At 45.1% G+C, this 27,597-nt stretch overlaps 1 protein-coding gene across 10 annotated transcripts in view; it reads left to right on the top strand.

The window, feature by feature from the left end:
* Positions 1–27,597, top strand: part of MBNL2 (muscleblind like splicing regulator 2) — a 107,882-nt gene that overhangs the window by 44,094 nt on the left and 36,191 nt on the right. For all 10 annotated transcript variants that reach the window (XR_007244203.1, XM_048492737.1, XM_048492738.1 and 7 more), the window contains exons 3-5: positions 21,460–21,624; positions 23,669–23,869; positions 25,428–25,691. Coding sequence is in view for 9 of the 10 variants with exons in the window: in XM_048492737.1 (XP_048348694.1) it covers positions 21,460–21,624; positions 23,669–23,869; positions 25,428–25,691 (630 nt within the window). In the remaining variant the exon portion in view is untranslated. The remainder of the gene's footprint in view (positions 1–21,459; positions 21,625–23,668; positions 23,870–25,427; positions 25,692–27,597) is intronic.

The following is a 27,597-nucleotide window of genomic DNA, read 5'->3' as shown; positions in this document are numbered from 1 at the left end:
AACAATGCCCAGCTCTATATGTCTTTATCCAAATCTCCTGATGGTGAGGTTTATCATTGTTTTCGCCATTAAGTCACAACTGACATGGCAATCCCATAGGGTTTTCAAGGTAAGAGATGTTCAGAGGAGTTTTGCTATTGTTTGCCTCTGCACAGGCTGCAAGAGTCCTGAATCAGTGCCTGGCTGTTGTGGTTAACTGGCTAAGAGTAGAGAAATTGAAACTTAATCCAGAAAAGACAGCGGTAATGTTGGCTGAAAAGGCAGAAGACTTGGAAGATGTTATTCTCTCTATTTTTGATGGAGTTCAGCATCTGACTCAGTTAAAAGCCTGGGGGCTATACTGGACCCAGCCTTGCTATTGGAGAAGCAAGTTAATGGAACTACAAAAAACACCTTCTGCCAACTCAGCCTAACCCTTAAGATGGCCCCATACCTTGTTATAGATGATATGGCCACCTGGATCCATGTGACAATAATATAAAATCTGGGCTGCTGTAGTGCACTGTACATTGGTCCTGTCTCAAAATCAATGTAGAAACTCCAACTAACGCAGAATGCTGCAGCTTGACTGTCATTGGGTGCTAGACAGAGCAGTCATATTACGTCCATTCTGCAGACACTCCACTGACTTCCCGTTTTGTTACTCAATTTAAGATATTGCCTTTATCAAGCCCTTCATGGCCTTATCTGTGAGACTGCCTCTTTCCTTATGCTCTGCCACAGCAGCTTTGCTCATGTTGGCATGGGCTTTTCCAGGTGTGTACTTGCCAGTTAAGTCAAAAACTGCCTGTACATGTGCTTTCTTTGCAATGGTTCCCACCAGTGGCGAAGCTCCCAGGGGGCGGGGATGTGCGCGATGCACTGGGCGCATGGATCTGGGTCACGTGGGGGGTGCAAAATCCCCCAGCCCCTCTGCCTTTCCCCGCCTCCCGTGGTGCCCCCCCCCCCTGCAGCGCCCCCCACACTTACTTTAGAAAACCAAGCAGACTGGAGAACAGGCCTTCTGGTGGGAACTACATTTCCCAGGGTCTCCTGGGAAATGTAGTTCTCACAAGAATAGGAAGGCCTGTTCTGCAGTCTGCTCAGTTTTCTAAAGTAAGTGTGGGGGGGGGGCGCCACGGGGGCCCTGGCATGATCCACCCCCCTGCGGCGCCCCCCCACACTCTTACTTTAGGAAACCGAGCAGGCTGGAGAACAGGCCTTCCTGTTCTGGTGGGAACTACATTTTCCAGGGTCTCCTGGGAAATGTAGTTCCCACCAGAACAGGAAGGCCTGTTCTGCAGCCTGCTCGGTTTCCTAAAGTTAGTGAGAGTGGGAGCGGGGGAGGGGGGAGCCAGAGTGCGCACTGGGCGCACTCTGGCCCAGCTACGCCTCTGGTTCCCACCTTATGGAGTAGCCTGCCCAAGTTGGTCAGGAAGGCTCCCACTTGCCTGGCATTCTGCATACTGTGCAAAATTGCATTATTCAAGAGGGCTTTTCTGCACAGGTAATAGGGTTGCACTGTAGAAATGGTTAACAAACTTACTTGGATAAATTATTAGGGACTGTGGTTTGTACTGCTGTGTATAACTTACTGTAAGTAGGGTCCTATTATGTATTTTTTTGCACCACTTAATGTATCATGTTAATACTTATGCTATACTTCAATTCTTTCTAGTTGGCTCCAGACTTCTACAGTCCTAATGCACTGTTTATTGAATGTCCCATTTTGTTTTTTGTACTGACTATAAATAATGTAAATAGAATAAAAATATATAACGATGGTCCTTGTGTTAGAATATGTATTAAAGCATTTCTTCATTCTGAAAACATTGTGTGGTTTGCAAACCATTTTTTTGGACACAGATTTGATCTGCTGAAACCTAATACCTTATTTGATTAAGTATGTGTTTATCTTATGACAGCTATCTCCTTTAAAGCCCCCAGTGTGGTGTAGTGGTTAAGAGTGGTGGATACTAATCTGTAGAAGTGGGTTTGATTCCCCACTCCTTCACATGAAGCCTGCTGGGTGACCTTGGGCTAGTCACAGTTCTCCTGGAGGCCATCTCGGGCATCTTGGATGGGTGATTTCCAACCTATACTCAGGGAGGCAGGACTAAATGATGTCACTTCCTGTAGAGGCTGGAATCCATCTTAGATCCCCAGTATTAGTTCCTGCCTAGCAGGGAGCGCAGTGCTTGTGAGAGGGCTCCAAGCAACTTATATTTTCTCTACCTTTATTTTTCTCTCAGCTTTAATTCTATTCCCCGCTTTTTGTGTGCGTGTTTCTATTGTTCCTGTCGGCTCCTGTCCTCTTGCGAACATCCTTTCACTTTTTCCCGCCTAAACGGGCCGCCTTAAAATGGCCGCCCATGGCATCTACGCTCGCTCCTTCTCACCCCCGCCTGAGTCTTTTGGAAAGACAGCGGCAGAGGGCACTCGGGCAGCAATCCGAAGGGGGCAACAGAAGATCACCAGTCAGGAGACCTCGGCTGAGGTTCCCTCCATCTCTTCCTCTGCCGCATCTAAGGCGGCGGCGGCGGCCGCGGTTTCGGCGGCCCCTCAGGAGATGGCGCAGGCCGGAAAGAACAAAGCCCCTGCCACCAAGAAATCGCGCCTAGAGCCCTCCAGGGCCGTGCCGAGGCGCAGGAGCACCAGCGTCCCAGTCCGGGCCGCGGAAGGTGTAGCTCCGCACTCCCCCCCACACTCCCAATTTTTAAGTGTTAGCCACGCCAGCGGCGGCAGCGCGGGGGAGCGTCGTGGGACCCAGGAGTGAGCGGACGGCCGGACGGCGTCCCAACAATCTCCCCATAGATCTTCGCAACTCAAGGCAAGATCAGAGGGACCCAGTGGGGGAGGGAAGTCCCCAAAGCGAACCTGCTCCCACCCTCGCAGACCCTGCATCTTGGGCTAGCATTCCTGCTCCCCAGTTGATGAGTATGTTCAGGGCTGCAATGAGGGAGGAGATCTCCCTCCATGACAAGAAAAAAGACGCAAGTAGACGCAGAGGGAGACGCAGATCCCGCTCTAGGAGGGGGTACAGACGCAGACGCTCGTCTAGTTCTTCTTCCAATTCCCCTCCCCCCCAGCCATCTACCTCCGCTTATAGAGATCCTCTTAACGAGTATGGGGAGGAGAAATTCAGTGAAGGGGAAATGGGACATTCCTCAGAGCATTTCTCTGAAGGGGAGGAGGACATTGTGGAGCCCAAAGAAAAACTCATTAGATTTTTTAGAAAGGAGGATTTAGCTTTAATCATGGCTAAAACCATTTCAACATTAGAACTGCAGGATCCAGCGGATGCTGAGGACCCAGAGGGCCTCCCATCATCCAAGAAAACAGTCAAAGGTTGCCCTAAAGGGACCACAAAATTTTTCCCCCAGTCGGAAGATGTCCCAGAAGCCTTTCCACTCCCAGAGTACTTTGAAAAGAATTTTTAAAAGCAATGGGTAAATCTGGAGGCTAGCAAGAGCTGCCCTTCACATCTCAAGGCTCTATATATACTACCTGAGCACATACATAACATCATTAAAACCCCCCTGATTGATGCACCTGTGGTTGCCCTCCAATCTGGTGGATTAGTCACCAAGGACGGGGAGGGTTCCCTAAGGGATGCCGCAGACCGCAGGGCTGACGTTTTCCTAAAGAGGATTCATGACAGACTCGCCCTTACCATCAGGGCCCTGGCCCTTTCTTCCACTATGGCCCGAGCCTCCATCCTATGGCTTCGGAGGCTTCTCATAATGATCCCTCCCGAAGCGCAAGGCTTAAGAGAGGGCTTAGAGCGAGTCCTCACCGCCGTTTCATACTGGGCAGATTCCACCTTTGATTCCCTTCTGTTAGTGTCCCATGCATTAGCCTTGGGAGTAGTGGTAAGGAGATAGGCTTGGCTGAGAACCTGGACCGCGGACTTCCACTCTAAACAAGTGGTGTCTACTTATGACTATCATGGATCCAGGCTCTTTGGTAAAGATTTCGATGCTGTTTTGGTGGAAACCAAGGGAAACAAGAAATCTATGCCTAGGTACGTTAGGCCAGATCAGGGTTCCTCTACCTACAAACCTTACACTTCCTTTCACACTCAGCGCACACTTGCACGAACTCCCAGAGACGGCAGAAGGTGGTTTTCTCAACAACCTCAACCACAACAACAATCCTTTCGCAGAAGGGGATTCTTTGGCAGTTCCTTTCGTCCCAACAATTCTCGACAAAACAATAGAGGGGGCAAATCCTTTCAACCTGAACGACCGCCCAGGTCTTGACTACAATCACATTCCAGTAGGTGGTCGTCTGCAATTTTTTCAACACCGATGGGTAGGCGACCATGTCGACCGCTGGACCAAAGAGGTCGTCACACACGGCTATCTCCTAGAATTTTCAAACTTTCCAAGATCCAAATTCTGGACCTACCCCCCTCAATGCAACCCGGACAAACTGAAGAGAACACAGCAAGCCATTCTCCATCTACTGAGTATACAGCCAATCGAACCCGTACCCACCTCAGAGCGTTCTTGCGGTGTTTACTCTCATTTCTTTACTGTACCCAAGAAGAACGGCAACTGGCGTGCCATCCTGAACTTGGGTACATGAACAGATTCATGCGCCTACGCCATTTCAAGATGGAAACCTTGAGATCCATCGTGGAGGCTCTTCGTCCAGGCGATTACTTAACATCTCTCGACCTGACCGAAGCATACCTTCACGTCCCCATCAACCCGCTCCACAGACAGTTCCTCAGGTTCATGGCACAGTCAGAGCATTACCAGTACAAAGCTCTTCCCTTCGGGCTCGCTACAGCCCCGAGAGTTTTTTCGAAGGTCCTTCTGGCACCCATCATGGCTCTCCGGGAACAAGGTCTCCACATTCACCCATATCTGGACGACATCCTGATACGGTCCAGGTCCAGAACACAAGCCCTTCGAGACCTGGATGTCGTCCTGACCACCCTTCGACACCACGGGTTTATAGTCAACTTGCAGAAGAGTTCCCTGATTCCAGCCACTCGAATGGAACATCTCGGTGCGACCATAGACACAGTGCACAACCGCCTCTTCATTCCGCTGTCCAAAATCCTCAAGATCCAGAGACTTTCCGCCCACTCCGGTCATCCCGAAGCTCATAAGGAAGATCTGGTCAGAGAGAGCCGACGTAATTCTAGTGGCACCATGGTGGCCCAGGCGACCATGGTTCTCCTCAATCCTTCAATTGGCAACTTCTCCACCCCTGAGGCTGCCCACGCCCGCGGACATGTTATCTCAAGGACCCATAGTACATCCCAACCCCAAGTGGTTTGTCTGACCGCTTGGCACTTGAGCGGGGGGCCCTAGCCAAGAAAGGCTATTCCGATCAGGTCATAACCACAATCATTGCGTCTCGAAGACCATCAACATCTCGGATCTATGACTCTTCGTGGAGGACATTTCTCTCCTGGGCTCAGGAGGTCCATATCGATCCACTGCGCCCTTCTGTCCCTCAGGTCTTACAATTTCTCCAGGTCGGGTTCCAGAAGGGCCTTAGAAGTGCCACTCTTCGCAGACAGCTGGCAGCGCTCACGACAGTTTGGCCTAAGGTTCATGGTCTACCGTTTTCCAGGCACCCAGATATCCTTAGATTCCTCAAAGGGGTCTCACAAACACAACTTCCAATAGTTCATCGATTCCCTTCATGGAGGCTTAACACTGTTATATCAGCTCTCACCAAACCTCCCTTCGAACCCATCCGTTCCGTGCATCTGAAATGGGTTCGCATGAAACTTCTCTTTCTGATTGCCATCACTACAGCCAGAAGAATCTCAGAGTTGCAGGCTCTATCCGTTAACTCCCAGCTCTGCATTTTTCATAAGGACAGAGTAATTATGCGATTGGATCCCACCTTTGTCCCAAAGGTTGCGTCCAGGTTCCACATGAAGCAGGAGGTGATCATCCCCACCTTTTGTCCAAGTCCTTCCCATCCCAAAGAAATCCTTTGGCACACCTTAGATGTCCGTAGGGCACTCAAGTCATTTATCATCCGAACAGAGAACATCAGACGAACTGAATCTCTCTTTATAAATGTCACTACACCTAATCTGGGAGCTCAGATGTCCAAAGCTGCACTCAGTTACACTCTCAGAATGTGCATTACCGAGGCATATAAAGCCTCTCACATACCTGTGCCGAGTGGCATCACCGCTCATTCCACTCGGAGTGCCGCAACAAACGCTGCATTCAGACGTCATATTCCCTTGGAGGATGTTTGCAGGGCGGCCACATGGTCCTCCTCCTCATCCTTCATTAAACATTACAGGCTACATTCCATGGCGGCTAATGAGACCGCTTTTGGAACACGAGTGCTTGAACATATATTTGGAGACTAATATTCCCACCCATTTCGGGACACTGCTCGGGGAGGTCCCATCCAAGATGCCCGAGATCGCCTCCAGGAGAACAGTCCATTGGTACTTACCCTGAAGGGGCCTTCTCCTGGTAGGCGATGAGGGCATCTTGGCCCTCCCTAGGGGCATTTTTTATGCAGTCTCCAAAATTAATCATTCCCTACATTTCTTATGCTACTATAGTTTGGGGTAGTTAGTTACAGAATACTTGGAGTTCCTCACAATCTTACGTAATTACTGTTCGTTTTTCAATGTTATTCTTCGTTAATATGTTATTCTCGTTACTTCCTGTTATACTTCTTAAGACTATAGAGTTTTTTCTCTCACTGCTGTGTCAACGGAATACTGGGGATCTAAGATGGATTCCAGCCTCTACAGGAAGTGACATCATTTAGTCCTGCCTCCCTGAGTATAGGTTGGAAATCACCCATCCAAGATGCCCTCATCGCCTACCAGGAGAAGGCCCCTTCAGGGTAAGTACCAATGGACCGTTCTCTCAGAACTCTCTCAGCCCCACCTACCTCACAAGGTGCCTTTTGTGGGGAAAGAGGAAGGGAAAGAGGCTGTAAGCTGATTTGAGTCTCCTTTTAAAAAGGTAGAGAAAAGTGTGGTATAAAAGCTATTAATATTATTATTCTAATTAAAAATAATATTTTTTGCAATTTATTTCTAACTGAAACATCATTCAGAAAGTTTTTGCCCTCCAAAAAGCAACATTCCATTTTCCCAGTGTGTTAATGACATTGCTAGACATCGAAAACATAGTTGTAAAGGCTATGTCTTTATCCCCACCTGTTTAGAAGTTATGACCATCAACATTTTTGATTGGCCATTATCTTGTTTTCCAAGGTTTTTGACAATTGGATTTCAAAATACTGCTTCAAAAATCAGAGGTTTGGTTTTCACATACCCGTAGTCTTCAGAAGAAAGTGATTTTCCAATTTCTGAAATGTGCCTTTTATCCCTTTCTGATGCTACCATAGGATCACCTGCCTACTTAGACTCCCTTTCTAGGGGAGATTTTATAGTTCTTGATATGGGCTCAGTAGCTTGCTGCAAAGCCTTAGGCCTCCACGTTGGTTGAGTTAAGCCTAAACCAGACAAGGATTCATAAAGTATTTATTCAGAACATGTAATAAACATTCGGAATCTAAAGAACGAAGAAACGAGAATCTGTCATTTGAAAAAAACACCTTACTGGGGCTTGAATCTGGGCAGGCCTTTTATATCAGCAACTGGACTGAAACCAATAGCAAAGTTGTCAACTAGCTCTTAGCCAAAATATTTATTACTCTGTTTTATTTCTACAATCTATCTGTAAAATCTAAGCCTATTTCACCTTTCTTACTTCTTGGACACTTTTCTAGCTGTCCTTCCTTATAAAGCTTTAATTTTATTGTTTCATGCAAGTATAAAGAATTTGTAATAATTCTTGCATCACAAAAATCTATTGTCCTAGTGGAAAGGAACTATCAGATCCAACCTCAAATATGTTGCACAGATTGTGTTGTCTTGTAGGAAAAGATCCACGAATGAGATCACTTATGAAGTTGCAGAACTATTTCACAGGGCTGTTATTTTTTCCCTTTTTACTTTTTGCAGTTTTAGTAGCTCTTGAAGCAAAGAAATTTGGGATATTCAAGATTCACTGACTTGTAACAGCTTGTCCTTGTAATTACAGTTTTGTTTCAAATTGTAGCCTTCTAATCACTGCAGACACTGTCATCTTGAATTGAACTGAACAATTAAGAGTATAATGTAATGAAGCAGACTGTTTAAAGAAAATCACAAAAAATACAGCATTATATTATTTTTCCTCTTTGTTGAAATTTGGGGTTGTTGCTTTTTTGTTTCACCTGACTATTTGTTATGTCAAATGGTATCATCCATTCAGCAACATTTTCCCTTAGTTATTACACAGTTAAATAAATATTTTAGAGTACATTTTTTTTCTAGAGCAAATCTGTGTAGCAACATCTGGGGATAGTGAACAAAAATGTCCAATCACTTGTAACATCCTCTTATTCAAATAGTTAGAATACTTGAAATGTTTTTGGGAATGGCTATGGCCTATGAATTTCTAGGTTCTAGTTAAGCATGGAGAATAAGAGTGGTGTAGTGGTTAAGTTGTCAGACTAGTGGTTAAGTTGTCAGAGAGGTGAAGTGGTTAAGTTGTCAGACTAGGATCTGGGAAATTCAGGTTCAGTTCCCCACTTGCACCATAGAAACTTACTGGGTGAACTTGGGCCAGTTCCTTAATCAGCAGCTTCAGTAAATATTTCAGAACTCCGACACTACAGAGCACGTTAAGGTGGTGCCTTATAGATCAGCTTATGGTGTTTTATGATAGACCTGTTGCCAATATTTCAAGTCTAATAAAGCAGATTTGTGGTCATTTGTGTAATAAAATTTTGTTGAGACAATTCTGTTGGGATCCTTAGAAGTAATCTGTAGTAATTATCTGCAATTATATATTACTGAAAGCTGTTCCTCATTCTTTCCCAAAGAAACATCATGTACAATTATTCTTCTGAAAAATTAAATTCATTAAAATCTTTACTTGAAGCAGTGACTTAGCTCCCCCTTCTAAATTCAAGGTTGCTTAGCAATCAAATCCTGTGAATATTTTCTTCTGTTGAATGGTACTCTTCCATCATCATTTTACTATGACAGCTGGTTGAAGATAGGGAGAAGAAAAGATTTTGCTCAAGCATATCAGTTATTTTTAGAATAGATATAATTTTTTTAATGTTGTGGAAAAACTGTGAACTGAAAGGGCTAAGATGAATCACAGTTCGACCTTCATTGTATTTTAACCAAAATCTCCTGTATATATAAAGTGGCATGTCAGAAAGAGAAGCTTGAAATAAATAATTAAATCTTCCTCGTTTTAAGAGAACTGCTGTGTGATAGAGAGAGGAAAACTTGCAGTGTTGTGGCCATTGCAGAAATGAATTGAATCTTGAATCTGATCAGGAAGGTTTGATTTCTCAACTAAATTAGCCTTTGTTTTGTAGATGCCCGTTAAAAATAATGAGCACTGTGCCTTGCCATGTGTTTACTCATGTTAATAGACTTCCTTATAGGTAGCTTTATACATATTCCTGGAGATCTGACTCGTTGCTAACTGAGTTGCTTCTGCATAGATGTTTTGGGGAGGTTTTTTGGTCTAAACTGGTGGGTTTGTTAGTTTGTTGGAGCATAACGTAATCTCCTAACCGTATACTTTCCCTGGTTCACTTCCACTTTGCTGCAGTCATTCACAAATTGGTTTGGAGTGTCTTTTGGAAATGATTAAAGTGCCTTTGAATGCTACGGGGCCAGGAAAATGCCAATTTTTTGTAGGTCTGGTCCATGTCAGGGCCATTAAAAAAATCCACATTCCTTGTATACAGTGTATAACTTTTAGAAAGAGTATTTAATGGATTTTCACCCATAAGATGAGATGGGGTGTAGGGTGGGGAAGTCCTCTCAAGTAATGAATCTAGTAGGGTGTTGGTGGCAAAGTGGCAAAATTTTCCTGAAAACTGTTAAGAGGAATTCAGTAGTGCAAATCAGTGAAGTCAGACCTTGAACTTGATTCTGGCCCCTTACAGGCAAGATAAAAAGTGACTTGTACATTTCTTTTGATAGAAGAAAATGTGATGGGGGGGGGGGGATACATATAAGAACTCTAGCACTAGCCAAGAATATTCAGAACAAAACATGAAGGTTGGAAGTACCATTATCTTTGTAGTCTAAAAAGTGCATTCTTGAAGTTAGAGAGAGGCTTGTCTTTCCCCACTCAGTGTCTGTGACTGAGAAGGGCTGCCATTCCTACTGGGCAATGTCTGTGGTAGCATTATAGTACAGTCTCTCCACTACATCTATTACCCTTTCACATGGATCTGCTAGGAGAAATCCAAACTCCTGTCAGTAGTGGGACCCCCCCCCCCCCCCCCAATTTTAAACTGCACATGCAAACTGTAAATGGGCAACTGGAAGTTAAATGAAGCTTGAATGTTCCCCTGTTTTTCTTTTTTCACCTTAAGCTTTATTCACAATTAAGGGTCTTCCTTATTTTTATTTTTTTCCTATGAGTTCTTCATCATTTTAGGAATCCGAACAGGTTGAGAAGTCTGATAGATGTCTGATAAATATATTAAATATACATTTCATGGCATGATGCTTAACTCTTATCAGTAGAAAACCACACATAAAAACCACAATGGAAAATATACATCAATATCTAAAAACACAAGTAAAATATCACAAAATATACCACAAATCGCCACAAGACCTCAATTGTTAGGGTCATGCACAAAATATCCCAAAATCTACAGATAAGAGTTAACAGCGCAATGAAATGTGTATTTAATATATTTTAACAGACATCGATCAGACTTCTCACACTCTTCAAGTTCCTCCTCTCAGCCTCTTTGTTTTTCAGGTTGGGTCTGGATCCCCCTCCTTCTTTGGCTGTTAATACTTTTTCAACACTTTCCCAGTAAATGTGAACATGTTTCATATTCTTTCTCTCATTGGCAAAACCCTGCTACAAAACCCCTAATAAGGCAGTTGTAATTTTGGCATTGATATTAAGTGCTGACTCGCCTCTTTTTTAAAAATGTCACAAGAGGATGTACACTTCTAACCTCCCTATAATTATTACGCATATTTTCATCCATCTACTTTTTTTAAACAGAGAAGCCCCCCCCCCCCCTTTGTTGGTTTGGGGGGAAAATGCCTGCTTACTGAAGAATGAATAATAAAGTGATATAAAGCCTCTGTATATTGTTCATAGAACAGTAATGCTCACAGTCTCTGGATGAAATCAGATTCATTTTGTGTTAGGCACTTAATACATGTACAATAAAAATGGAGACCTTGCTTTAGGCCACAGTACAAGCCATTAGTATTCACTATCCGAGAAAAGAGCAAAGATACCTGACTTTCTGAGGTCAAGCATTATAAATTGGATATTGGGTGACATCGTGCTTTAGGCAAGACAAATTTCCTCAAACGTAAAAAGTCTTCAGTTGGATAAAGAGTAACTTAAGTTGGAGGAATGCTCTGAAGGCTGGATGAAGACTTTAGACTTTGCTGGGTTGGGTGCTAAGCCAATGCTGTGTATTTATTGTGCAGACAACATTTGAGCAAGGACATTTACATGCACCTTGGAGGAGATAACTGAAATGTCCAAGGTCAGAGAGAACAGGAAGTCATTTTGCTGGATCATGATGGGAGAGTTGGAACTTTAAAACAAGTATTCCAGGGAAGCCTTTCTAGCTCTAACAAGGACAAATCAGATCTGAAAAAAGAAAACAATAGCACAAGGCAAGGACACCCGAAGCAGAACCTCCAAAGATGGTCATAACAATCAGGGATTAGGTGGTCATTTAGGTATGTTATTTGCAAACCAAACCATGGCTTTGAAGGTCAAGACCAGCACATTGAATTGTGCCTGGAAACAAAGTGGAAACTAGTATATGTGGGCTAAGAGCAGAGTGATAGAACCCCTACAACCCACTCCAGTCAATATTCTGGCTGCAGCATTCTGTATCAGACATTTCCGAACACTTTTCACAGGCAGTTCCCCTTAGACTACATTGCAGTAGTCTCATCTAGATATAACCAGGGCATGCACCACACTGGCCAGATCTATTTTGCTCAGGAAAGACAGCACCTGGCCAACCAGTCAAAGCTGGTAAAAGGCACTTTTGGCCAAAGCTTTCATCTACTTATCCAACAGCAGTTCTGGATCTAAGAGATCCCCAGACCAGATAACCTCACACAGCAGTTTCATGTAGATGTTAAAGAGCATAGTGGACAAGATGAAATCTTATGGGATTCCAAACACCAAGGAGCTGAACAGCAGTTCTCCTTTTGAAACCTACCCTCTAGGTATGACCACAACCACTGCAGAATGGTGATCCAGAAGGATACCAAAGTCAGTGGTATTGAAAGCCATTAAGTGGTCAGGAGAATCAACAGTCACACTCCCTCTGTTCATCTCTCATCACAGGTAATCTACCAGGGTTATCAAGGGTGTTTCAGTCCAATAACCAGGCCTGAAGCCAGATTGGAAGGGACTTAAATCATTTGCCTCGTCCAAGAAGGCCTGGAGTTGTCCAGCCACCACCTGTTCAGTCTCCTTGCTTAAGAACGGAACATTTGAGATGGGTCAATAATTATTGAGATCATACCACAGCCTATTTCTTTTTTATCATCTTCATTAATATATAGTTTTAAAATACAATGTCAACACTTTACATTTTTATTTGAACAAGTGATCTGTCCTAAATACACTTTCCACTTCTTCACAAAAACAGGATTAATCTCTTCTCTATGTCCTAACTGACTTACTTAATCATACTAATATACTTATAATAGCATTCTATTTCTAGTACAACTGAGTCTACACAGTCTAATGTATAAAGTCTATAGTTAACAAACCTTTTTTCCATTTCATCTTGTAGGTGATGAATGGTTTCCGGGTGTTAGGATACCTGTCTGGGTCTTGTCCTATTATTCTTATTTATTTATTTTGTTGGGCTTATAGACTGCCCTCCCCCAAGGGGCTCAGGGCGGTGAACAACCATGATATAAATGCAACTTTAAACACCATAATATAGAATATGACTTTAAAACACAGTATAAAATTAATATCACTTACCGGTAATTAAAACCAAGAACCATATAATATTAGATGGCGTCATCCCTCTCCCCTCCCCTTGCACCCACGGGAGGCCAGATGGAATGGTAGCAATGTTCTTACCCAGGCTGGCCAAACGCCTGGTGGAACAGGTCCATCTTACAGGCCCTGCGGAAACTCTGTACGTCCCACAGGGCCCTGATCTCCCTTGGAAATCTGTTCCACCAGGTGGGGCCAGGGCTGTAAAGGCCCTGGCCCTTGTGGAGGCCAGCCTGATTGCTTTAGGGTCAGGGATCACCAATAGCTTCTCCTCTGAAGAACAGAGGGGCCTAATGGGGCGATATGGGGGAGAGGCGGTCCCTCAGGTATGCAGATCCGGAGCTGTGAATGGCTTTGAAGGTCAAGACCAATACTTTAAATGTTATTCAGTCCCTCAGTAAACCAAGGGACTATCTGAAACATGAGAGAGGGCCCCTGGGAGCAATCATGTCAATTGTCCAGGTCATTTCTTCATTCTAGAGGTCAACTAGGACATTGGCAGGAGCACCAACCAGTCAACAGAAAAATCCTGTAGAGCCTCAGCGATCCATTGGATCCATCTGACTCCAGGAGTGGACATCTTTTAATAGATCACCCACCCCTGCAGTGTCTTAGCATCCCTATAAGTCTAAGCCTGAGCTCTGTCCATAGCAGCTTGTGCGATATGACTTTGGATCCTGTTTTCCAGTTGGTGCCCCTACTTAGCATCCAAAGGGTACCAAACATGGCGTCTGGATGGCCAAACTGATGCACCAAGTCACGCAATAACGGCAGCAGTGCGTTCCAAACCATGCCTCGTCTCCCGAGCCAACAAATGTTCATGGCGGCATCCAAACCCAAGTTGTGTCCCCATCCGGAGTTTTCAGCGTAGCGTCCAGCCCAGTAAATGATGCTGTGACCGACCAGCCACATGGAGAAATTACGTTCCTGCAACACTAAAGGGAAATCACAAGGACAGGTGAGGCCGCACGTAGACCCGATAAGCCAGCGATCTCCACCGATCGATGGCCCTGATTTTGTCCTCAGACAATCCATCTCGAGCTGCTGATGTAGCCGCTCCAATTCTAAATGAATGAGGACCAAACTCCCCAGCTGGCATCCCCGCCGCTTGCAAACATTGCCGTAACACTGCCGTAAATTGAAACTTGGACAGTGAGGATCCATCAATATGAACGAACAGTGGACCCTGGCAGTCAGGCCTAAGGGACAGATATGCCGCCATAGTGGCCACTGGGCATGGCAATCCAGGGGGTGCGGCCGGCAAAGCTACGTGGGTGCCCCTTCCAAGCTGGTCTGTCTTTGAACTGCCTAACCATATCCGCAGCCTACCATCTTCTATGATAACATCCTGGTTTTTTAAAGCCCGGAGGGCCGAGGATGTAGTGGATGGAGCCACCAACTCACTGCATCTAAATGCCCCATGAAAAGCCAGGGTAAAAGCCGCTTGAAATAATATACTCTCGTATTGGGAACAGCAGATTGTTGAGGTAAAACTAAGTAATGTCTGCAGTAGCTCCCTGTTGATAGGCCGCCTGCTGTCCTGCTGCCGAGGAGCTGACCGCCGCCAACCTCCTAATGCCCGTCGAACAAAAAAGGAACGTGGAATGTCTGGCATCCCTAATGACTGACTAAAAAAGGAAATGGCCGCTAGGTGGACCTTAATGGTCCTTACTGCCATTCCCCTATCATGGTGGTCAGCCATGTATCGTAGCAAAATTCCTTCCGATATCCCCTGTTGGATCAGCAAGCCCTTGGAACCAGCAAAGTCTAAAAAGGTCCCTATCGCCCCTTCGTATGCCCTCCTTGTAGCCGGTGCTAAGGATTGCAGGACACCTTTGGCTATTGTCAGTTGCCAAGATCCCACAGGTTCACAGGAAGCTGGTTGGGCAGAGGGTTACGCGGGAGCTAGAGTTCTGAAGCGGTCGACCTGGCGGCGAGACAAAGCATCAGCAATGCTGTTGGTAACTCCTGGGAGAAAAACTGCTCTGAAAGAGATGTTATATATCAAACACAATAACACCAACTCTCTAACCAATCGCATAACCCGCTCTGACCGGCTTGATTGCCGATTCACCACCCTCACAACTGCCTGGTTATCGCACCAGAATTTTACGGCATGATCCCAGAAAACATCCCGCCAAAGGTGCACCGCCACCACTAGCGGAAACAATTCTAAAAAAGTCATGTCCTTGACAACCCCAGATTGGTGCCAGGCGACAGGCCATTCGCCACTGCACCAACGCCCGGCAAAGTAAATTCCAAAACCAATTGATCCAGCAGCATCCGTATGCACTTGGAAATTCTCTCTAAGTTCCCAAGGCACTTGCCACAGAGATACCCCATTGAAATGATCTAAAAAACGGAGCCAAATTGTCAAGTCCTGTCGGAGGCTGGCTGTAATTCTAATATGATGATGAGGTACCGAATACCCGGCTGTTGCCCTGGCCAACCGAGCGCAAAATGACCTGCCCGGAGCTACCACCTTGCAAGCAAAGTTAAGATGCCCCAGAAAGGATTGCATCTCCCTCAGCTTGCATTTTGACTTCTTGCATGTAAGCGCAAGCAACTCCTTCAACGCAGACAACTTGGCCTGCGGAAGGGATGACGTCCCAGCCTCAGTGTCCAGTTGTACTCCTAAATATGTCAAGCACGTTGCCGGGCCCTCCGTCTTGTCAGCAGCCAATGGGACCCCCAGGTCAGCTGCCAATGCCTGAAAAGTAGCCAATGCTGTTGCGCAGAGGTAGGAGCCCCCGGCACCTATAAACAAAAAATCATCTAAGTAATGTGTAACCTGTGTTGCAGGCAGCCTGTCCTTCAAGGCCCACTCCAGGAATGTGCTAAATTTCTCAAAAGCAGCACATGCGATGGAGCACCCCATGGGCAAGTCTTTATCGACATACCATTGCCCCCTGAAGTGAATACCCAACAAGTCGAAATCCTGCGGGTGTATGGGTAACAGCCTGAAAGCCGACTGAATGTCGCATTTTGCCAACAGCGCTAAAGACCCCACATTCCTGATCAGCCCCACAACCTCGTCCAGTGTGGCATACCACACGGAACAAAGGGGCCTGAAAACACTGAGTCTTGGGATGCGGTCCATAGCACTTGGAACAGACATGTTCATATCTGCACCTATCCCTTTTGCAAGAACCTTGATTAAAGTTCCAGCAAGTAAGCCTATTGGCTGCCCGCTGTCCCGACCAACTTGGGCAACTGATGGACTGAAGTCATCCACGTTTGGTCGTGGATTAAATCCCATCTCAGACCAGGACGATGGGACGCACTTCTCCTAAAGGATTCGTTGTACTGTAAGGCGGCCGCCTCCCCAGCCAACGAGCGAGCCTTTAAGACATTAGCCCAATGGGCTGCTAAATGCCAGGCCCGGAGAGGATACGCAGCACTAATGAGGGCCATATATTCTGCATACCCCTTCAGCCAATTGTCAAATGACCTGTCGGCCCCATGTATTTTTCCCTTGTTTCTGCTTGACCGAGAACCGGACAGCCCCGGGTCACCTTCTGGCCTCAGGACCTTAAATATGTCCACAAAATAGTCGTCCAGAGCTCGCTCTCTCAATTTACGAGAGAGGTGCGAACCCGGAGGATCCCCTGCATCCCAAGCGGAGGACCCGCCCGGACTGTCCGCAATGGGCGGATCACACTGCCCCTCACTGCCTTGCTTCCTCCTACGCGCCAGCCACACCGGTAATGAGGGAACCCCTGCTCCCCGCACCCAGTAATCCCCTGCCACCTGTACTGAATCCTCATCCGTCGATTCACTGGATGAGGATGTACTAGGGGATCGTCTTGAGGACCTTGAGCGCCGTGCAGATTTTCGCCCTTTACGTCTGCCCCCGGTCTGAGCTGTACTAGCCTGGCCGGATGGACCTGGCGCCTCCTCGCCTTGACCCGCCCTTTGTTCAGGTGGGGTGTTGACCAAGACTGAAACCTGTTGCTCGCCATGTTGACTAGATGATGGCAGGGGTCCAAATGGACCGAGAGGGAATACCTCCCTTGCAGGACCAGCTACTGCTTCGGTTGCGGGCATCTGTCCCTCCCCTATTGGGCTCGGGTGAAAAACAGAGGCTGGCACGGGGGAGAAACCGGCATACGGCTGCTGCAGGCCGGAAAAAACCGACGGCCACTGGGGAAAGTACGGCATTGCTGACGCCTGCCCCGGCCAGCCCATGGCCATGGCCGGGCCCATATAAGGTATGTGGCCAAAGGAAGGAGCACAGTAAGTGGGCAGCATCATATTGCCCGGCCCACCTTGCCCCGTAGGTGGAGGTGCTGGCATAGACACCTGGGTACCTGGGTCTCCCCTATTATAGATCCTAAGTGCAGGCTCCGTGAACAAGGTGCTGACGGCCCAGGTTGGGATGTTGGTGGCCTGTGCTCCTCCTCAGCTGGGGGAAGCAAACACTGCTGCGCCATCCCAGGCAAGGTAGCCTGCGGCTGAACCTCGCCCTCCTGGCCAGTGCTTGTTTGCGCAGCTGGGGTCCGACCCCTGCGCTGCTTAGATGTCCGGTTTGGTTTTGGTGCCATGACTGAAATTAATGCACCTTTTGAGATTATACCAAATTAAATGTAACAATATATAAAAATCTAACGATTAACAATTATTAATTTTTTATTTTTTTGTATTTAAGGGTTGTTGTTTTTTAGTTATTAAATTTTTTTAAAATCTATATATGTAATTTAAACTTATTGAACTTATATAACTGCTAACCTATCAACTATTATAACGAATAAGTCTAACAACCAGCTCATCCACTAAAAACTATGAAGTATATTTAAAATTATGAACTGCAGCAACTGTCAATCCAACCGGCAACTGACAGCTGCCAGAGAAAGAGCAGCCGAAAATGGCTGCCCCTTGCCTTCAAAGGTTCGAACCAAAAAAGGCCGCCCTTTCTTTACCAAATTGCAGAGCAAGCTGCTTAAATGGCTCCTACAGTTGGTCAAAGCAGCTGCAACCAGGTGGAAGCTGAACAAAAGGGGACTAATATATAAAAACCTAAAACCTAAGTGAGAGGAAGAAGAAAATAAAAGGTTTGCTATTTTCGCAAGAGGAAGGGGCCAGGAGAAGTCACGGCGCTTGACGCGCTCACAAAAAATGCCCCTTAAAACAATGGGGGATTTTCCCCTCAGCCGCTTTGCGAACCCCGTTAACGAAGGCCAACGGTCGAACACCGCTTCATGGCCGCCTCTCTCTCCTCCCGCCCCTTCCGTTACCACTAGGAGGCTCTTTAATTAACGCTGTTAGCACCGCTCCTAAAGCTCCCGCTGGCCGGACCCCAAGGGACGGGTGAAAAAGCCAGCGAAAATTTTTTTGCTTTTTTACAGCAGCCTCCGCTCTTCCCGCTAAACGCTGAAGGAGCGACGGCCAGTAACTGCCGTTCTCATGCTCCACAGCCTCGGAAGAGGCTGTTCCTCCCGGCCAAGCCCCTTACATGGTGTTGCTTGGCCCCTGTCACATGCCGGTTCCTGGTCACGTGACCGGGGCTTCTCCGGCCGAGAACAGACGGGCGGTCGTTTCCCGCTCTCCTCGCCGCAACAGCACCCCAGGTTAATGCCTGGGGCGCGTCTTAGCATCCAAAGGGTACCAAACAGAGGCCGTTTCCGCGTGGCCATGCTGTGGGGGTGCATCGGCGTAAATGACGCCAACGCACCCCCCTGGGACCGTTCTCACGGACGGTTCTGGTAGGGGCGGGGAAGACGGCGCAGCCTGTGCAGACAGCTCTGGAGTTGCAGGGCAGGGGGGGCGTGTCCCCTGGCCTGGGCAACGCGCTGGAAGGTCAGAGGGGGACGGTAAGGCATTCAGGAAAGGGGGGTAATGGCGCCTCGTTCAGGGAGCGAGGTTCGGAAACAGCGGCTTTGCGCTGCTCGGGGGTTGCGAGGCCGTGGCAGCGGCCGTGCGAACCCCTTCTCATGGAAGCTGTTTTTAGCGTCCCTGGGACGCTGTATTCTGCCTGTCCAGAAACAGCCAGACATTCTTAATTTCAATTACAATTGCTAGTTGTACTGTCTCAGGAGATATTGGAATTAAAATATTGGAAGCTTAATTTAAATCCATTATTTGGGGGGAATTTCTTCTTGATGAATTAATGTATGATTTAAATTAGTTTTTTAAGCAGTCTTTATTTAATTCATACCTCCCTTGCTGTTTTTAATGGTAATATGTGTACTAGTTCTTTACCAAGGAATCAACAGTGGCCCCAGACTTAGACAAACATTTTTCCTGGGTGAGTGGGTAGCTACTCTTCATTAAGAGTATTTCATATTCCACCATACAGACCTCCTATGTAGGCTGTATCCTAGATAAACCAGATACTAAGTAGAATAATCTCAAAATGCTGAGACACCTACACTGTATGCATGATGTGGAGAGCCACCAGCTCTTTTAGGATATATTCACAGGTAGATTGGAGCTAAGGAATAGGATTTGCCTTGGTGGGTGTGATGGACAGGAGGCTGTCTTCCCCATGATACAGCCAGGCACTTGTGAGAGCATGAGCTTACTGGAATCCAGCATCTAATCACTTTTTGGAAAGAGGGATTGAATGTTGAGGATAGTGCAGGAACTTGTGACTCTGGATCTGCCACAGGAAGAGGGCCAGATATGGGGGTTAAGTTTTCCCTCAGATGGAGGGCAGAGTGACAATCTAGGCAGTGGTGGGATCCAAAAATTTTAGTAACAGGTTCCCATGGTGGTGGGATTCAAATTGTGGCGTAGCGCCAATGGGGCTGGGCGGGGCACGATGAGGGGCGTGGCTGGGCATTCCGGGGGCGGGGCATTCCTGGGCGGGGCTGTGGCAAGGACGCCAGTCCTTGGGCGGGAAACGAATGCATGCAGGCGCAGGCTGCCACGCATGCCAGTGCACCTCCTGCTAGACTGCTTCAAGTTCTGTGCGCTACTGCTGAGAGGAGGGGCGTAACTAAGGGAAAAATCACGTGGCAAAATCACCAATTAGTAACCCCCTCTCAGCACACACAAATAATTAGTAACCTACTCTCGGGAACCTGTGAGAACCTGCTGGATCCCACCTCTGAATCTAGGCCTCCTTCTAATACTAAGCAGTCCAGTAAAAGCTGATGTCTGTCTATTGGGGAGAAGGCAAAGTAGTAAGATTAGAACCTGTGCCATGAAAGAGAGGTTCTAATCTGGTATTCAGGCTAAAGAAGCCTGGCAGAAACCTACCTGTTTCTAAGGAAAACCTCTGAGTGATAACAGGTTGAATCAATGTCTGTTTAGAACTGTGAAATCCCTTGCGATTTTAATAAGTGAGTGTGTATTTCAAATAACTTGGAGTCATAATTAAAACATAAGCAAATAAATGCTTCAGCTAGGCTATTTCTTGTTGGTATTTGGAAGCCCATGGGCAAACAACTGTCATCAGTTAAGCAAACCATTTCTGTTGTTCTCTTTTACTCTTGCTTCAGATGTCTCTGAGCCCTGCTATATCGCAGATAAAATTGCCTCACAGCAGCAAACCCTGAGTTATACTAAGGCTTTTATACACAGTACCCATATTTTCACATTGGTGAAGCGGTGTGGGAAAGATGTATTGCAACAAGACTTATCCCCTTCCCCCAAATTGTAGGAGGCTTCCCCAAAGGCCTTGGATTCTTCTCTGTTTAAGCTCTAGGGTGGACCTGAGAAATCCGCCCACCATATCTCATTTCCTGCCAAATCTCACTGAGTGCCATTTGGCATAGGGCAGTGCATGTTAAGTGTATTTCTGTGCCAAATATAATGTTGGATCCAGCCAGCTTTTTCTCTGGTAAAAGGGGCGACTTTTGATCTCCCAAAGAGGCTCTGCATGGAATTATGGGATCTACATGGACAAAGTCTTGACCTGGATGGGGCAGACTGGCCTGATTCTGTTAGATCTCAGAAACTAAACAGGGTTACTACTTGAATGGGAAACGATCAAGAAAGTCCAGGGTTGCTATGCAGAGGCAGGAAATGGCAAACCACCTCTGAATGTCTCTTGCGTTGAAAGGGTCACCATAAGCTATGACTTGATGGCATTTTTCACTATAACATGAACAAAAGCCAGGTGAGATAGGGATGGTACTAAAGAGGAAACTGTGTGATATTGAGTGAAGAAGCTGTCTGGATCCAAGCTGTTCTGTTGTAACTTTCCATCTCTCCCTCCCTACCATACTGTGCACAGATGAGACTCCACCTGATGTCAGAAGTATTACCGTACTTAGTTACACAGCTGATGATCACAGTATTCTGAAATAAGTCTTACTGATTTCATTTGAACCAGCTTCTGCGTAGTGTGATTAAAAGGAGATGTGGCATCTCGAATGAAAGCTACAAAAGTCATTGCTGTCCAGACAATTATTTAATTTCCCTGAAACACCAAACCACTGCAGATGCTTTTTCAAAATGCCAAAATAGTTAATAATGTACCATTTTTCAGGGCCGATGCACGAGAGAGAACTGCAAATATCTTCATCCACCAACACACTTGAAAACTCAGCTAGAAATTAATGGTAGGAACAACTTGATACAACAGAAAACTGCAGCAGCGATGCTAGCGCAGCAGATGCAATTTATGTTCCCAGGAACACCACTTCAGCCGGTGGTAAGTACCTATAAAGAAAGGATGGCCAGTTTGTGCTGCCTTCATAAGCCAGTCCCTACTAACCTGTCAAATGCTTTGTGGGCATTCAGTATTTTCAGTTTCACTTATGCATTACTTTTGGACTGCTTGTATGAAATGTGCTGAGGAAAATTTTGCAGACTGTATATTTTTTTAAAGAAACAACTCATCATTTTCTGTACATATGAACTATTGCAACCGTTTGGGGCCATTGTAATACTTTCAGGACCAGGCAATTTATTCATGATTAAGGCTGTTGCTAAAAACACATTATCTTACTCACAGAACTGCAGCTAATCTGCAAAATACATTTGCAACCTGTATAATTTAATTAATATGATTGTGCTAATTTACATTAATTTTTTAGTAGGAGTGATGAATATTGGTGGCTTTGTTTTTCTCATTTTGTTCTAAAATTTGGAAATATTAAATTAGATTATAAAACATTTGATATGTGGAAGTCACAACTGATAAAGATATAATGAACTTGCATTTCGTATTGGCATCCTTATCGGTAATCCTTTAAAGTTTCATTATCATATTTTCAGATATAACTGTAAAACAGAAGGACTAGCAGAAAAAGTGATTTTTTTCAGTAGGAAAAAAAATGATGTCAGAGACTCATAGAAAAATGCATCATCGTTAGTCCCCCTCCCCCCTTTAGAAAAGCTCCTGTCATTTGGGGCATCTGCAGTGCGGTCTGGATAACACCTATGCATTTCTTAATATGCAATTTACACCTACCCTTGTCTAGCCTAATTGAAAGCATGCTAGTGTACTATCATGAATACTGAGCTGTAATTCTTATTAATAATTCTGCCCTACACCGAATTGTTCCCTTCTAGGTCTGTTGAAGTTAATGGGATTAGAAGGGTGTTAGGATTGCATAGCAATTCTGTTTAGGATTGCATAGCAATTCTCTACACTGAAGGCAGATTAAAAAGATTGATTTCATGAAAGATCATGCCAACTATGTGTCATTTACAGTCCCATCCCAAGTAAAGTTCCATTCTTGGAAGGTAATTTTCTTCAGTGGACTTAGAGGGTATAACTCTTCTGAGGATTAGATTGTAACTATATAAATTCATATAAGCTGTATAAACAACTCACTACTTGGCTGTGTCATCTTCTTCCATGTTTACTATATATTTTTTTCTGTGTTTATATCTGCACCCCTTCCCTTCCCTGTTGGTTCTAAGAGTCTGCAGGCTGAACTGTTTATATAATAAAAGTGAGGTCAAAGTTTATATTTTAATCTCTACTTAAGAATGGTCGGACTTCATAACAGAGGCTGCCACCTCAGCAGAATGTGAAATATTCTAATGTTAGACATGCTAGTAATGATTTTCAAACTGTATATTGAAGGGATTTTACCAATGAAATTATATCTGTTTGTAAACACCCACCAGTTCTGCATTGTGAGCCCTAACATTATACGCGCTGTGTAACACCTTCTTTCAGCAACCTTTGGAGCTATCTTCTGGAAATCACAGCTGCCTACTTCTTTCTGTCACATTATTAAATCATTTTTCTACCACAAATACCCAGGATGTCATAAACTTTGCAGCTATCCCATGCTGTTTTGACCCAGCTTGTCTGTCTGTTTTTTCCTACTAAAGAACAATAATTTGCCTGAATGGTGGGAAGCATTCTGAACTGCCTTTGCTGCAGTGTGTATGCCTGCTTCTGTCTGAACAGTGTTTGTGCAACATGATCCTCCTGTATAGTGTGATTTGTTGCAGCAGTGTTAATGTGAGTGTACAATAGGCATTGCTTGTCAGGGTGACCATGTACTGAAGATGCATTAAAACAACAGAAATTCTGTTCTGAAATTAGTATCCAGATTCAAAATGCAGCCAGTTTAGAACAACAAACTTGATTTGTTATCATTTTATTTCATTGGATACACTGTCTCATAACTACACAGAGTGTGCAAAAATTAGAACAATTAAATGAACAATAGAGAACTCTGCTTTCATGTATGATTCACACATTTTCCCCTATTTCTTTCTCTTCTGTTTCTTAGCCCTCCTTTCCTGTAGGGCCAACAATAGGATCCAACACAGCATTAAGCTTTGCGCCATATTTAACACCAGTCACTCCCGGGGTTGGATTAGTTCCTACTGAAATTGTTCCCACGCCACCTGTCATTGTTCCTGGAAGTCCCCCTGTCACAGTTCCTGGGTCCACTACGACACAGAAACTCCTCAGGACAGACAAATTGGAGGTATGACAGGTGTCACGCTCTGATGCATGCAGTTCCTTAAAACTAAGTATTAAAAAGAAGAGGAAAGAAAATGTATAATTTTAGCGCATAGAAACAAGTACCTAAACGCTGTTTTTGCTCAGCATAGAAATTGTAAATACACTACCTATGCTGTACTGGCAGGAAATAATTGTATCATTGGCTATGCTGTATTTTTATATTATACGATTTTTGGGTTGCATTAATGGTGCTGGGTCCTTTATGGCAAAAGTACCTAATAAAAGCAGAAAGTAAACACAAGGGAAACTTTTTACACTTTGGTTCTTTATGAAGTCTGCCTGCAAGTTTGTAAAATGGTTTCTCAGAGTGGGAGGAGAACGTAAACAATGTACTTGGAAAGGTCTTGTACTTCCACCCAACTTCATGAATTTTGGTAAAGAACATTTAGGTGTACATGTGATATAGGAGGAAAAGTTCTGTGAAAATGCTAAGGTAAGCCAATGGGAGCAGGGTTGAAGAGGCCATTATTTTTTCTCTTCTGGATGGCAGTCAGTACTGCTTGTTTCTAGGTAGATGGTGAAGAAAAGAGAGTTCATTGTTTGCATTGCCCTGTACCCGTTTCTAACACTCTTTGCCAGCAGAAAAGGAAAAGCAGCAGTGGAGAAAGGTATCATTGATGTTCCAGAGTTGCATATGCGTTTTGAGTCTACCTTTTGCCATCAAGTCACTGCCAATTTAAGGTGACCCCATGGGGTTTTCAAGGCAAGAGACATTTAAAGGTGGTTTGCCATTGCCTGCCTTTGCATATTAACCCTGGTCTGCCTTGATGGCCTCCCATCCAAATACTGACCAGGGCTGATCCTGTTTAGCTTTCAAGATCTGCTGAGACCAGGCTAGCCTAGGCTATCCAGGTCAGAATCAGCCATATTTGGACAACTTTAAATAGTCTTGAAATTCGTTAGTAACTATGAAAACATCCAGTTCTCCTAAAATATACCAAGGATGCAAACAGTGAGAAGAAAAAACTAGGCCCTGAGTCTTCATCTGGTGGGTTGTGGGTGGGTGAAAGTGAAACCAATAGTACAATTACCGTCACTCAAAGAGGAAGGTTTACAAGCAAGGAAAGGAAAAAATTGGAAAGAAAGAAGGAGAAGCATACTATATAAGATACAGAATTAAAGGTTGGATCCTACATAAATTTGCCACCCGAGCAAGGGGGCTGATTTTTACCAGATTCTCTCTTCCGTGGCAAATTTCCTTCCCACTTCCAACTATGCTCCAGGAGCAGCATATCTAGACAAGTGGGTGGGATTTCAGGCTGCAGTGGGAGGAGAAGGTGGGAAAGTCTGATTCCCATAGATGGAAATTATTCCTCCGGCAGAAATTGTGGGTGGGATCTGAGCTCAAAATTGAGTCCCCTGCCACAAATTGGGGATAAAAGTAAACCTTCTAAAGGTCACTCGTGCAGATGACAGTAAAAAACCTGTTATTTTTTAATTCCTGTTTTGTTGTGTCTGTAATTGCCTCACCCCTCCCCTGCTGATCGAGTATGCATAATAAATATTGTTTTACGCACCAGGTATGCAGGGAGTTCCAGCGAGGAAACTGTGCACGGGGTGAAACTGACTGCCGCTTTGCACATCCCGCAGACAGCACAATGATTGATACAAACGACAACACCGTAACTGTTTGTATGGATTACATAAAGGGGCGCTGCATGAGGGAGAAATGCAAATATTTTCACCCTCCTGCTCACTTGCAGGCCAAAATCAAAGCTGCTCAGCACCAAGCCAACCAGGCTGCGGTGGCAGCCCAGGCTGCCGCTGCCGCTGCTACAGTGATGGTAAGTTCAAGGCTGCGTAATTATGGCTTTTGTAAAGTCAGTGTTGCTTAAGAGTATTCTTTAGCTTAACTCCATTCCCCAAGATATAATTTTCTGTTATGATGAAGCCAAAAAACCCCAGCAACCCAACCCCCCCCCCCCCCCCCAGTTATTTCAGCGTAATAAATACCATCTGGGAGCGCACAGAGAGGCTAAAATTCTGCCACTTTGTACTCTTGTCCTAACAAATTGGCCTTTTTCATTTTTTTTTAACAAATGGCTCTGGGTCATGTTTCAGTGTTCAGAAATTTGAATGAACAGGTCAGCTAACTTACGTAGGCAACACTTGAATAGTCATTTCTGGGCATGGATCCAGACTCCTGTGAATGTAACGGAGTTTTGGGAAGGGGTCTTTGCTGATCTAATGTAGCCATTATCTCTCATCTGAAAAGTCAGAGGGTGAGGAGCAATCTATACTCCCTGCCCTCTCTCAAACTGAAGCAAAAATAATGGTGGGGACAGGGCAGGATTTCAGCTGATTCTTCCTGCCCAGACACCATATCACATGTTCTTTGGGGATACTGCAGGGGTGGCCAACCTATGGCACTCCAGATGTTCATGGACTGCAATTCCCATCAGCCCCTGCCAGCATGGCCAATTGGCTGATGGGAATTGTAGTCCATGAACATCTGGAGTGCTATAGGTTGGCCACCCCTGGTCTATAGTATTGACCTTTTCGTGTCAGGCAAGGCAGAGCCACAATGGGAAGGAAGATTGGCAAAGATCCTTTCAAACTCTGTTCTGATTGTGGCAGTTTGAATCCCAGCCATGACAATAATTTGACTGCAAAGGACTGTCAAATATTGATTCACTTTTCCTGGCAAAATGAATTGAAAGTTAGATAAACTAAGTGACTGTCTCTGTCCATGTGTGCTACATAAACATAGGGACTATACTAGAATCTTGAATTCTGTTAGCCTCTCACAATTTATTTAACATGATCCATATGGTCCAATTTATTTAACATGATCCAGCTCACACTACTGGTGTAATAGTAACGTGGTTAAAATTACATTGTTCCTGGAAGTTGGAATAATTCCCTGGGAATTATTTTACATAGGGAATTATTTTACATAGGTTGAGTTCTCTGGAGGAAAAAAATGAATCTGTACATGGTGACCAGTGGGTTGTATTTTGAAATGTTCCCAAGATTATAAAAATGACAACATTCAGAGGATATGCTTTGTCTCTGTCCTATCAGAATAATCTTGTGAAATGACATTTCGTAATATAAAATAGAGAATGACTATGCCCAGATGGTGGTAATGGAAAGTTCTGTCAAGTCACAGTGAGCCAATAGGGTTACAAGGCAAGAGGCATTCAGAGGCGGTTTGTCGCTGCTTGCCTCTGCATATCAACACTGGAGTTTCTTTTTGGTCTCCCTTCCAAATACTAACCAGGGCTGACTGTGCTTAGCTTCTGAGATCTGATGAAACCAGGCTATACCTTTTTCAAGATAAAGTTGATGGTGCGATGTACGTCAAGGAGTCCGATTCTAATAATACTGGTTTCGATGGAAGCGGATCTTTAATAAGAATTTTAAATGCTGCCAGAGAATCAGAAGAGAGGAGAGGCAGGCAGGCAGGCAGGCAGGCACTAGGACCCAGGCAATGGTAAAGATCCAGGGAGATGTGGTGGATTAATGCACACTTCTCCTGTCATCTTTTTCCTGAAAAGGGAATATTTTGCAGGCCTGTGTCTTAACACTCCACTGAGCAAGACACGAAACCTTCTGGCAACTTGTGGCTCTACTTCTGATGGAAGAGCCATTTCTTCCAGTGGAAGAGTCATTCAGGTTGGAGGAAGTTCCTCCAGCCTAAGGTAGGATAGTGTTTTGTTACGTCATAAGGTTGTGGAATAGCTTAAT

The sequence above is a fragment of the Sphaerodactylus townsendi genome, linkage group LG04 (assembly GCF_021028975.2).
Source record: "Sphaerodactylus townsendi isolate TG3544 linkage group LG04, MPM_Stown_v2.3, whole genome shotgun sequence".
Lineage (NCBI taxonomy): Eukaryota > Metazoa > Chordata > Lepidosauria > Squamata > Sphaerodactylidae > Sphaerodactylus > Sphaerodactylus townsendi.
Note: the sequence above shows the minus strand (reverse complement) of the source record. Positions and strands in the feature narration are given on the sequence as shown.